This window comes from Salmo salar, chromosome ssa03, assembly GCF_905237065.1.
Source record: "Salmo salar chromosome ssa03, Ssal_v3.1, whole genome shotgun sequence".
In the NCBI taxonomy this organism is placed as follows: domain Eukaryota; kingdom Metazoa; phylum Chordata; class Actinopteri; order Salmoniformes; family Salmonidae; genus Salmo; species Salmo salar.
This window is the reverse complement of record NC_059444.1, coordinates 22,315,594-22,328,642: the sequence shown is the minus strand read 5'-3', so window position 1 is coordinate 22,328,642 and position 13,049 is coordinate 22,315,594. Positions and strand designations below refer to the sequence as shown.

At 41.8% G+C, this 13,049-nt stretch overlaps 1 protein-coding gene across 3 annotated transcripts in view; it reads right to left on the bottom strand.

Moving 5' to 3' along the window:
• LOC106599471 (extended synaptotagmin-2-B) overlaps positions 1-12,609 on the bottom strand; it is a 48,109-nt gene extending 35,500 nt beyond the window's left edge. For all 3 annotated transcript variants that reach the window (XM_014190726.2, XM_014190727.2, XM_014190728.2), the window contains exons 1-2: positions 12,416-12,609; positions 11,676-12,096 (exon numbers count right to left, since the gene is read on the bottom strand). In XM_014190726.2, the coding sequence (XP_014046201.1) occupies positions 11,676-12,089 (414 nt within the window). In that variant the 5' untranslated portion in view covers positions 12,090-12,096; positions 12,416-12,609. The remainder of the gene's footprint in view (positions 1-11,675; positions 12,097-12,415) is intronic.
• Positions 12,610-13,049: the final 440 nt, after the last annotated feature.

Genomic DNA, 13,049 nt, shown 5'->3' with positions numbered 1-13,049 from the left:
CTCCAAGCGGGCTGTCATGTGCCTTTTACTGAGGAGTGGCTTCCATCTGGCCACTACCATAAAGGCCTGATTGGTGGAGTTCTGCAGAGATGGTTGTTCTTCTGGAAGGTTCTCCCATCTCCACAGAGGAACTCTGGAGCTCTGTCAGAGTGTCCATTTGGTTCTTGGTCAACTCACTGACCAAGGCCCTTCTCCCCCAATTGCTTGGCCGGGTGGACAGTCTTGATGGTTCCAAACGTCTTCCATTGAAGAATGATGGAGGCCCCTGGGTTCTTGGGGACCTTCAATGCTGCAGACAATTACTTCAACCTCATGGCTTGTTTTTTCTCTGACACGCACTGTCAAATGTGTGACCTTATATAGACAGGTGTGTGCCTTTCCAAGTCATGCCCAATCAATTGAATTTATCACAGGTGGACTCTAATCAAGTTGTAGAAACATCAAGGATGATCAATGCATTCTGAGCTCAATTTTGAGTCTCATAGCAAAGGGTCTGAATACTTATGTAAATAAGGTATGTTTATTTTTAATACATTCGCAATTTTCTTTTCTGCTTTGTCATTATGGGGTATGGTGTGTAGATTGATGAGGAAATGTTTTATTTATTCAATTTTAGAATAAGGCTGTAATATAAAAAAATGTGGAAAAAGTCAAGTGGTCTGAATACTTTCCGAATGCACTGTATAGTGCACTATATAGGGGATAGGGCGCCTTTAGGAATAGACAAACATTCATGCCACACACACAGATGTTCGGAGAGCAACCCTGGGCTCATTTTGAGGCAGAGAGATGAACTCAATGTGCACTGGGCAGGGTCCTTAGGATGTACTCGACTAGCATTGATGTGTATGTTTGGCTCATATGTAAGAGTCTCAGCATGACTCCCTGTCAAAATAAAGGTTAAAAGGCCTAGTCCAGTCAAAAACGTGATATTCGGCATCCCGAGTGGCGCAGTGGTCTAAGGCACTGCGTCGCAGTGGCAGCTGTGCCACTAGAGATTCTGGGTTCGAGTCCAGGCTCTGTCGCAGCCAGCCATGACCGGGAGACCCATGGGGCGGGGCACAATTGGCCCAGCGTTGTCCGGGTTAGGGGAGGGTTTGGCCAGCAGAGATGTCCTTGTCCCATCGTGCACTGGCGGGTCCGGGCGCAGTGCACGCTGACACGGTTGGCCGGTGTACGGCGTTTCCTCCGAAACGCCATGGGCGTTGTGTCAAGAAGCAGTGCGTCTTGGTTGGGTTGTGTTGTGTTTCGGAGGACGCATGGCTCTCGACCTTCACCTCTCCTGAGTCCGTACGGGAGTTGCATCGATGAGACAAGACTAACTACTACCAATTGGATACCACGAAATTGGGGAGAAAAAGGGTAAACATTTTTTAATTAAAATGTGATATTCCTGTGTTCTATATACACTGAGTGCACAAAACATTAGGAAGACCTTACTAATATTGAGTTGCAACCCCTTTTGCCCTCAGAACAGTCTCAGTTCGTTGGGGCATGGACTCAACAAAGTCTCAAAAGCATTCCACAGGGATGCTGGCCCATGTTTTTAATCCCAGCCAATGTCCCCGCAAGAAACCTTTTGACTTTTGGTAGGCCATCATTGTAAACAAGAAATTGTTCTTAAATAAAGGCTAAATCCAATGTGTCACACAGTTGTGCCAAGTCGGTTGCATGTCCTTTGGGTGAAGGAACATTCTTGAGGCACACGGGAAATTGTTGAGCGTGAAAAACCCAGCAGCATCGCAGTTCTTAACACACTCAAACCAGTATGCCTGGCACCTACTACCATACTCTGTTCAAAGGCACTTACATCTTTTGTCTTGCCCATTCACCCTCAGAATGGCACCCATACACAATCCATGTCTCAAGGCTTAAAAATCCTTCTTTAACGGTCTCCTCCCCTTCGTCTACAATGATTGAAGTTGATTAAACATCAATAAGGGATAATAGCTTTCACCTGGATTCACCTGGTCAGTCTATGTCAGTGTTCCCGAACTGGCAGCCTGCAAGTCAAGGTGGTTTTATTTGCCCCCTTCCCCCAAGTTTTCAGAGTAAAAAAAAACATTTTGTTGGTGTGGAATTTTCATTGTTGGACAGAAGACTAAAAACAGCAGGAAATCAGAGCCAAGTGATTTTAATTTAAGAAATCTGTTCCCAAGTCTTCCCACGCATAATTGAGAGACACGTGATAGTATACAAATGTAAGCAAGGTTAGAAATTATTTTGTTTTAGTGAAACATTTCATCTGTTTGCAAGCTGACCACAAGAAGCCCAGTCTACAAATAATAAGAAAATATAAATAAAATCGGCCCGCGGCTGAATCTAGTTGATGATCCTTGGTCCATGTCATGGAAATAGTTCCTAATGTTTTGTACACTCAGCATATATTTCCACACTAAGTTGTTGGAATAATACTGTGAAATTGTGAAAATGATAATGCCCTTTTCGTGTAAGAGCTGTTTGAAAAGACCACCTGAAACTTCAGCCTGTTTTGGTGGGATGCAGTTTTGACCTAACTGGTGACAAAACAGTAGGCAAATTAGTTAGAGAGTTCCAAACCACTCTGCCAATAACAGCTTGTTTTCTGTTTCCCCCTCCCAACTCAGACCACTCCCAGTCCTACCAAATTCTTGCTTGATAAATTGCTCTCGCTAAGAAGCTATATTTATTTGACTGTAAGATCATGTTTGTAAAACGCAATACTATGAACTCAAACCCAAATAGCCTGGCATAAGTCTGCATAATATTGTACAATGACATTTCTTTGTTTTCCTTGACAACTTCGATGCTGTGAGACAGTAAGGAAACCGATTCATTTCACAGATAACATTATTTATTTTTTTTAAGAGTTCCCCCTTCAATTACATGTTGCCAGACCACTTTTCACTCCTTTTTAGGGTCTGTAGAACAACAGTAGAGGTTGCCTAGCAGCATATTCCAGCCTGCCTTGAAAGTGAGAGATCCCACAGCTAGTGGAAAAGAAAAGCAGAGGTTCACAGTAATTCCTCACAGGAGGAAAGCCAGCAGCTCTGACTCATTGTCAAGCTATTTCCTGGTTTGACTGAACAGTCAGTCTGATGGAATATGGTTTCCAACCAACAGACTCAGAGTGTGTCAGCTTTAGTACCCCGGACAACACACCACAGTCAACAACAGAGTAGTCTGAATAACAGAAAACTGTCACACAAGTCACAATGCAACTGCTAAAACTCTTTCTGATTCTGACCAGAAACTTGTCGGATATTTAGAAAGCTCATTCAACCCTGACTAATCTTAGCCAGTATGAATATATAGTTCATGGAGTTGTGTCTTATCAATGTATGTAAATATAATACTAATCTCATATCTCAGCAGCCATGAAGTGGAGCAATGTGGTCATCCCTCTCCTTGTGACAGCTCATGGGAGAATCAAGCTGGGATGTGTCCCAAATGGCACCCTATTCCCCATATTGTGCTTAGAGCCCTGGTTAAAACAAGTGCACTATATAAGGAATAGGGTGCCATTTGGGAAGAAGCCCTTCTGACAGCCCATGGGAGTCATGCTGGACTGGTGGAACCACAATCCCACAGAACAGCTGTTTAGAAATCCAGACCAGGGCAGCTAGCTAGGGGTCATCGTCTCCTTCACTCACACACTATGCAATACTACGCTAATCAGTGAACATTTACCATTAGAGGAGTCATTTATGAGTTTACAGTATATTACAATTTCATTTTTGTGATACGGTTTGATACGGTCATAGAATGAAGTGGAGGGAAACAGTATAACAAAAATAGGGCTAGACACGGCAATACAAACAGTCTTGCTCTCACCAGCTATTCACATTTTGTTGGGTAGGAGAGAACAGAACATGTGACTGGTGTTGCACTCAGAATAATGAATTTGTGACAGAGGTCAGTATTATTATAGCCTAGTGCGAACCGTCCTGATCTCGCGAGCTTAAGACGAGGCTAGTATTATTACACCAGATTGCCATGGCTTCACCAAAATAAAGGTCCTAGTGCCATGAAGCTATCACACACACTCGTATATTCTGTTCTGTTACGAGGTCAGAAGTCAGTACCCTAACTGTGTCAGAGGCATTATATATAATCATCAGGTCAAAATGACGGCTTCAACTTCCAAGGGAGATTCTCATTAGTCTTCTCTCCTCCATGACCCGGAAACCGATAAGTGGTTGAGGAGAGATTCAATTTGTTTATAGGCGAACAAATGAGGGTGCTCCCCTCCTCCATTACCTACTTCAGAGGATTCACAATAGTATTCTCACGGCAGGTAGTGCAGAAGTGTTTTATAAATCAGACCCATCCCCTTTAAATCAGCTGTTGTCGAAAGGAGAAAAGCACGCACACATTTAAAAGTTTTATGCTAATGATCCTTTTATCTATAAAAATGCCTTGCACAACTACCTACAGAACATTTGTTTATAATTTTACACATTTATTTTGGTATTCCACCCCTGTAAATGTAATTTGCCTGATGACGCAGAAGTGGAAAAGGAGAGTCATTACATACAAGCGCATTTGGTTCCTCTATTCGATTACCTTTGACATTTTTCAAAAAGAGGCAAGGACAGGAAGGAGTTAGCAAAACCAATTAAGAATCTTCCCCAACTCAATCAGAAGATGCAATTTCTGTACCGTGGAAAATAGTCAGGCCAGTCAGATAGCAATATATCATTGGTGGACGGTCAATAGCGCAGGACAAGTCATACTATATCACAAGACAGTTGTTCCCACCTATATTTAGGCCCTCAGGGTGGTGTGGGGCGGGACCCATAATCGCCACAGGAACCAAAGGAGAGCCATTGTGGGGAGTATCAGATCACAAGCAGAACTTCACGGGCCTTTGTGGCACATGATCTACAGTATGGCAATTACATGGTAACAGAATTATGCTGAGATTGAGATTCTTTTATTTTAAAATGTATACCAAACAAAAACCACTGATTTAACAAAACCATACAACGCTATGCACAATGAGTACTTAACAATTTACACTAAACGTTTTAGAAAAACACATTTACAGGAAGAACTGTGCAGATAAAGTTTTGTAACAGAATAAAACTGAGGGAGATTTTACCATAATTCTATTACCAAATTTTGCATCCGTATAATTTTTCCAATAAATGTTTTTTAAGCAGCAAATAGAGTTGTATGGTTTGTTAAACGTTGAAATCAATGGTTTCTGTTTAGCAAACATTTTAAAGTGAAAAATCTGAGTCTTAGTGGAATTGCCCAGTATGTACCATACCATTAGAGCAACTAGAGCAGAACTAGATCACACACACACAATATAACAGTGCATTCGGAAAGTATTCAGACCCCTTGACTTTTTCCACATTGTTACATTACAGCCTCATTCTAACATTTATTAAATCGTTTTTTCCCCCCATCAATCTCCACACAATATCCAATAGCAAAAATAGGGTTTTAGAAATTTTAGCATATTTATTACAAATAAAAAACTTAAATAACACATTTAAATTAGTATTCAGACCCTTTACTCAGCACTTTGATGAAGCACCTTTGGCAGCAATTACAGCCTCAGGTCTTGGGTATGATACTACAAGCTTGGCACACCTGTATCTGGCGAGTTTCTAACATTCTTCTCTGCAGATCCTCTCAAGCTCTGTAAGGTTGGATAGGGAGCGTCACTGCACAGCTATTTTCAGGTCTCTCCAGAGACGTTCGATCGGGTTCAAGTCCGGGCTCTGGCTGGGCCACTCAAGGACGTTCAGAGACTTGTCCCGAAGCCACTCCTGCATTGTCCTGTTGGAAGGTGAATCTGTGCCCCAGTCTGAGGTCCTGACCAGATTTTCAAGGATCTCTCTGTACTTTGCTCCGCTCATCTTTCCCTCGATCCTGACTAGTTTCCCAGTCCCTGCCGCTGAAAAACATCCCCACAGCATGATGCTGCCACCACCATGCTTTACCGTAGGGATGGTGCCAGGTTTCTTCCAGACATGACGCTTGGCATTCAGGCCAAAGAGTTCAATCTTGGTTTCATCAGACCAGAGAATCTTGTTTCTCATGGTCTGAGAATCCTTTAGGTGCCTTTTGGAAATTCCAATCGGGCTGTTTTATTTAACTAGGTAAGTCAGTTAAGAACAAATTCTTATTTACAAACCCTAACCCCTATGGGACTCCCAATCATGGCCGGTTGTGATACAGCCTGGAATCGAACCAGGGTCTGTAGTGACACCTCTAGCACTGAGATGCAATGCCTTAGACTGTTGCGCCACTCGGGAGCCCGGCTGTTATGTGCCTTTTATTGAGGAGTGGCTTCTGTCTGGCCACTCTACCATAAAGACCTGATTGGTGGAGTGCTGCATAGATGGTTGTCCTTCTGGAAGGTTCTCCCATCTCCACAGAGGAACTCTGCCAGAGTTACCATCAGGTTCTTGGTCACCTCCCTGACCAAGGACCTTCTCCCCCGATTGTACAGGAAGAGTCTTGGTGGTTCCAAACTTTTTCTAATAAAGAAGGAAGGATGAAGGCCATTGGACCTTCAATGCTGCAGACATTTTTTAGAACCTTTCCCAGAACTGTGCCTGGACACAATCCTGTCTTGGGGCTCTACGGACAATTCCTTCAACCTCATTGCTTGGTTTTTGCTCTGACATGCACTGTCAACTGTGGGACCTTATATAGACAGGTGTGTGCCTTTCCAAATCACGTCCAATCAATTGAATTTACCACAGGTGGACTCCAATCAAGTTGTCAAAAAATCTTAAGGATGATCAATGGAAACAGGATGCACCCGATCTCAATTTCAAGTCTCATAGCAGGGTCTGAATATTTATGTAGACAAGGTATTTTAGTTAATTATTTTGTATACATTTTCAAAAATGTATAAAAACCTGTTTTCGCTTTGTCATTATGGGGAAAAATGTAATTTAATACATTTTAGAATAAGGCACTAAGGTAACAAAATGTGGAAAATGTAAAGGGGTTTGAATACTTTCCCGAATGCACTGTATACAGACAACTCAGGAAAGGGATTTAATCTTACGGTAGTAAATACACATAGTAGGCTAATTTAACAAGGATCTAAATCACCTTGTAAAACTAACTTCACATAGGCCTAAGTGTCCTCCCTTCCACTTCAGTTACAACAAACTTTCATTTGTTTGCTTAAGTTACTGATTAGCCTGCCTGCTTAGAAGACACTGTGTGTGACACACCTCTGCTCTTGCTAAGTCACAAAGCACAGGGCCACAAGCTAACAATACAGGCCTAGCAAATACAACATGACAGGCCTACTGCATCGTTTGAAATGTGATACAAATATCTATCCGTTATCAACTCAAATTCAAGCCTGTAAAAGCTTTGAGATGCTTCCGTCACAGCTCTCTTTTTTTGCTGTGTGTTTTCCCTACATCATCCAGAAACTCATCACAGTCACATTATCCAGTGAGTGAGCACTGTGCTGACTGGACTGTCTTTTTCTCCAAAGTCACTGACAGTCTCATCACTCCATGAGAGGAGACTGTGTGTGGAGGGGGTCTGTGTCATATGCAACAGCGGTACATGACTGCAGGTTTGAACACATGACTGCAGGTTTGAACGAGTTAAACAGGGATTATTCTCTACTCCCTTTAGTCAGAGGCAGAACTCAAGAGCACAGTGCTCTGTTCAACACTCATCGCTCCCATGAGACTGGAAGGAAGTCACGGTCATAAAACAGCACAGGACCTGGATATTTTAAAGAATCAAACAAGGCCTATCTCCCTGTAGTCAGAGGCAGAGCACAGCAGCACAAGGCTCTCTGTTCGACACAATTCTTTTTTATATATATTTTTTTTCCACTGGACTGAATGGCCCACCCTTTGGCACATCACGGAGGGAGGCCCCACCCATGGTCATTATGACACACCATTAGAGAGCATAACAGAACAAGAGAGAGAAACCTCTACTCCACATAGACCATTTGACTAGACCAGTGTTTCCCAAACGTGGTACGCAGAACCCCAGGTGGTGCATGTTTTGGTTTTTGCCCTAGCACTACAAAGATGATTCAAATAATCATCAAACTTTAATTATTTGAATGAGCTGTGTAATGCTAGGGTAAAAACCAAAGCATGCACCCCTTGGGGTCCCGAGTACAGGGAAACGCTGGACTAGACCTATATTTTGGAGGATGTATTTTGCTACAGTTATTTTCTTCTTGACAGTTTGACCTAATTACAGTCCAGCGATCCTGTTGTAAAAGAACTGAGGCCCAGTCAACCAGGGACAGACAGGCCAGTCATGACCGGATTTATACTGACCTGAGGTCTGCCCTCAGATATCAATCGTCTGTCTTTTAAAAAGGTCTCAAAATTTGAGTGCAGTGTACATCATCTTAACATATTGTTTAGTGAAGACAGAAAGCTAATTTGCTAATCTTAAGATGCAGTGTAGACATTGTTAATGTTGCAAATGACTATTGTAGCTGGAAACGGCTGATTTTTTTATGGAATATGTACAGAGACCCATCATCAGCAACCATCACTCCTGTGTTCCAATGGCACATTGTGTTACCTAATCCAAGTTTATCATTTTAAAAAGGATAATTGATCATTAGAAAACCCTTTTGCAATTATGTTAGCACAGCTGAAAACTGTTGTCCTGATTAAAGAAGGAATAAAACTGGCCTTCTTTAGACTAGTTGACTATCTGGAGCATCAGCATTTGTGGGTTCGATTACAGGCTCAAAATGGCCCGAAACAAAGACTTTCTTTTGAAACTCGTCAGTCTATTCTTGTTCTGAGAAATGAAGGCTATTCCATGTGAGAAATTTCCAAGAAACTGAAGATCTCATACAACACTATATACTACTCCCTTCACAGAACAGCGCAAACTGGCTCTAACCAGAATAGAAAGAGTGGGAGGCCCTGGTGCACAACTGAGCAAAAGGACAAGTACATTAGTGTGTCTAGTTTGAGAAACAGACGCCTCACAAGTCCTCAACTGGTAGCTTCATTAAATAGTACCCACAAAAACACCAGTCTCAACATCAATAGTGAAGAGGCGACTCCAGGATGCTGGCCTTCTAGGCATAAAATACAGTTCTTGGGAAGTGTGTGCTTCTTTCTGTCAAATTGTTTTAACAAAACAGTCCACAAAACTACCACACCACCTATCAAGCCTCATTCCAGGCATATTTGCTGAAACAACTAGCATGCCTGTGTCCCAAGTGGCACCTTATTCCCTTTGTAATGCACAGGGCCTATAAGACTATGGTTACATGTAGTGCACTATGTAGGGAATAGGGTGCCATTTTGGACACAGTCAGAGAGGGCATGGCTCACCAACACCAAGGCCTGCTGCATTTTTTTTAATAACGCTCTAACAATTGTATCGTTCACATCACAATCAATGCCACCACTCCTGACAGACAGTGCTCGCTTCTTACTGCTGATTTTCTAAATGTCAGACTCTGGAGCAGGTTTCTGACATTAACCAAGACAAGTTGTGTCTGGAATTGATTGTGCTATATACTTAACCGAAGCTGCCTGTACTTGCCCTAGCTTAGAGTGAAATGTCAAAACCTGTCAGAGCTACAATAAGTACCTATTACAGGGCATAGAAATACCTGAATAAATTAGGTGGGTTCAGGAGAATAGAAAGTAATAATTCCATCAGATCACATAGCTTATCAGAGCCCTAGTGTGCGCACGCATGCACGCACGCACGCGTAGTCATTGCTTAAGTATTCAGACCCTTTGTTTCGGCAACCCTAAATTCATTCAGGGGTAAAATGTGGCTTAACAAATCACATAAGTTACATGGAATCAATCTGTGTGACATAATCGGGGTTGTCATGATTTTTGAATGACTACCCCATCCTCAGTCCCCCATACATACAACATCTGTAAGGTCCCTCAGTCAGGTATTGAATTTCAAGCCCAGATTCAACTACAAAGACCAGGGTCTTTCGAAAGCCTCATAAAGAAGGGCAGTGATTGGTAGATGGGTAACAATAACAAATCGGACATTGATAATCTCTTTAAGCATAGTCAAGTTAATGATGCTGTGGATGATGTATTAAACCACTCAGACACATCAAAGATAGTCTTCCTTCTGAACTGAGCAGCAGGACAGGAATTAAACTGCTCAGGGATGTTACCATGAGGCCATTGGTGATTTTAAAACAGCTAAGAGTTCAATGGCTGTGATGGGAGAAAACTGAGGATTGATCAACAACATTGTAGTGACTCCACAATAATACAGAATAAAAATATTCCAAAACATGCATCTTGTATGCATCAAGGCACTAAAGTAATACTGAAAAAAGTTTAATAAAAAAAAAAAAAAAAACACAGCAAAGGAATACACTTTTTGGCCTAAATGCAAAGCCTTATGTTTGGGGGAAAATCCAACATCACTGAGTAACTGCCTCCTTATTTTCAAGCATGGTGGTGGCTGCTTGACATGGTACAGTATGGGTATGCTACACATCGGCAAATACTGGAGAATTTTTGCAGAATAAAAAGAAACATGATGGAGCTAAACACAGGCAAAATCCTTGAAGGGAACTTGCTTTACACCAGGGACTGGGAGAGGAATTCACCTTTCAGCAGGACAATAACCTACAACACAAGGACAAATCTTCACTGAAGTTGGTTACCAAGAAGACAGTGACTTTTCCTCAGTGGCCAAGTTACAGTGTTGACTTAAATCTGTTTGAAAATCCCCAACATCTTGACAGAGCTTGAAGAATTGAGGGGGAAAAAATATGGACAAATATTACACAACCCAGGTGTGCAATGCTCTTATAGACACCCAAGTAGGCTTACAGCTGATCGATGCCAAAGGTGATTCTAACATGTATTGACACAGGTAGCTGAATACTTATGCAACCATTATAGTTTAGATATATATAAATACAAATAATAATGTCTTACACTTGGACAGAGTATTTTGTGTAAATTGTTGACAAAAAATGACAATTAAATAAATTTGAATCCCACTTTTTAACACAAAATGTGAAAAAATCCAAGTGGTCCAAATACCTGAATTACCTTGTGCCCCTGCACATGACTCAGTACTGGTACTCCCTGTATATATAGCCATGTGCCACTCTTTATTTTGAATTGTAGCTTTCTTTTATTGTTGGAAAAGGACCAGCATTTCACTGTTAGTCTACACCTTAAGTTTATGATGCATGTGACAAATTATTTGAGCATAAAACCATGTTGTTGTTGTTTTTTAACTTAAGCCAGTTAAAAGGAGTTGGCTGGATCACCTCAGTGTCAGACTGATGCTTGATTGATATATTACCGAAGCTCAATCTCTTGGAGTTCAGCCATATTCTCCTCCCTCCTTTATAGTATAACATAAACCAGGCCATCCTCAGAAGGAACTCAGAACTACTCTGACACAGTAGGTACAGGGGTCAGTACAGATCTAGATAGCTACTCTGATTGCCATGGGCTATATGGACCGTTTACAGTTCGACTGTCCATGAGGGCTGTTGAGCAGTATACTGTCAACCAAGGTGATGTGGTGAAAGTGAACTGCTGTTTGACGTTGTGAAACAATCACGTTGATTACCAACACTAATCTGGATGGGGGATACCATTGACAAGACTATTCATCGGTGACACCTGACCAGGAAAAAAAGTTGTTAGCTTTGTTAGAAGCTTTAAAATGTTTAACTCAATAAAACAAAACATTGTTATTCTTACCCATGGTGGCAACTCAGAGGTCGACAAATGTTGTTTTACAGTTTTCTCTTCATGCTCCAAGAACGCCAAGGCACGGGTCAATCTGTTGTTTTTATGCCCTTGGTTTCTTCTCCACCAGAAAAAGATGGCAAGCCCTATTAGAACCCAACTGAAGCTGAACTCAAAATATCCCAACACGTAAATGGGAAAAATAACGATGAAGGTCTTGGCAAATTTCATCCACATCCGAGTGGCGTCTGTGACGGAGGACTGTGGCTCATCTCCCAGATCCACCGGGGCGATTGGGGTCGTAGGGCTGACTGGAGGGCTCGGCGTTGTCGGTCCATTTTCCTTGGCTGTTGTTGGTCCTGTGGAAATTGTCTTTCCAGGAGCTGCTCCTTGAGCTCCACTGTTTGCCGCTGCCGCTCTTCTCATTTCCACTCTACAGAGAAGTTTCAGAATAGAGAGAGCAGAATAAGCGACACAGACATAAAACATTTTACATACACAATGTATATTCTACAATGTAACAACACGCTGACAAACGTTAATGTTTCCACGGTCAAAATGTTGCAACCACAGCCGCTGGAATAATTATGATAGATGTAATCGTAGTAGTTAGTTCAGAGCGAAGGGCTCAGCGACCTGTCAATCTGCTCCGTGGTTCATGAAGGAGTTTCCTAACAGCCGCAAATTAACCGCTATTTCGCCAAACTTGTGTTAACCTTTTTTTATAAAATAACATAAATACTCTTCCTCACCCGTTTCCGTATTCGACATCCGTAATCCTTTGAATTCAGTGTACCAGTCCCGTACACTGCATGGGTTCCTTCGACTAGTTTAGTTTCCAATGTAGCCCAATAATCCCTTCACCACATCCTGCTTTAGAGTGCGTTTCTCTTCTACACGCACACAACACAATATGACCAGCCCCTTCTAATTTTTCTAACAGGAAATTGTCATTGTCAAGATAGGTCAAACACAGGGAGGGATTTTTGAAAATAGGATTTCCAAGCGCCATCTCGTGGATACTTGGCTCGTGCACACTCGTACAGCGCAATTACTTATTATTCTGAACCATACAGAATAGTCTAATAATCTATTTTCCAACATCAAACATTTAGGGTTGCTATAAAAGTATGGTAGTACAACTAGTAGAGAGTATGGGATGCAGCAGTGTTTTTTTACTGTCATCTATGATGAAGAAATCACACCGTGCACAAAACATAATGTACTAATGTATTTTGTCCACTAGATGCCAATAGAGACTTGATACTGTGCTGTAGCCTATAACTAAGCACTATTGAATGTGCCAATTACCAGTAGGTAAGTTGCATGGATAATAGTAGTTGGAACAGATCATTCATTACCAAGGTATAATCATACTGAAACTAT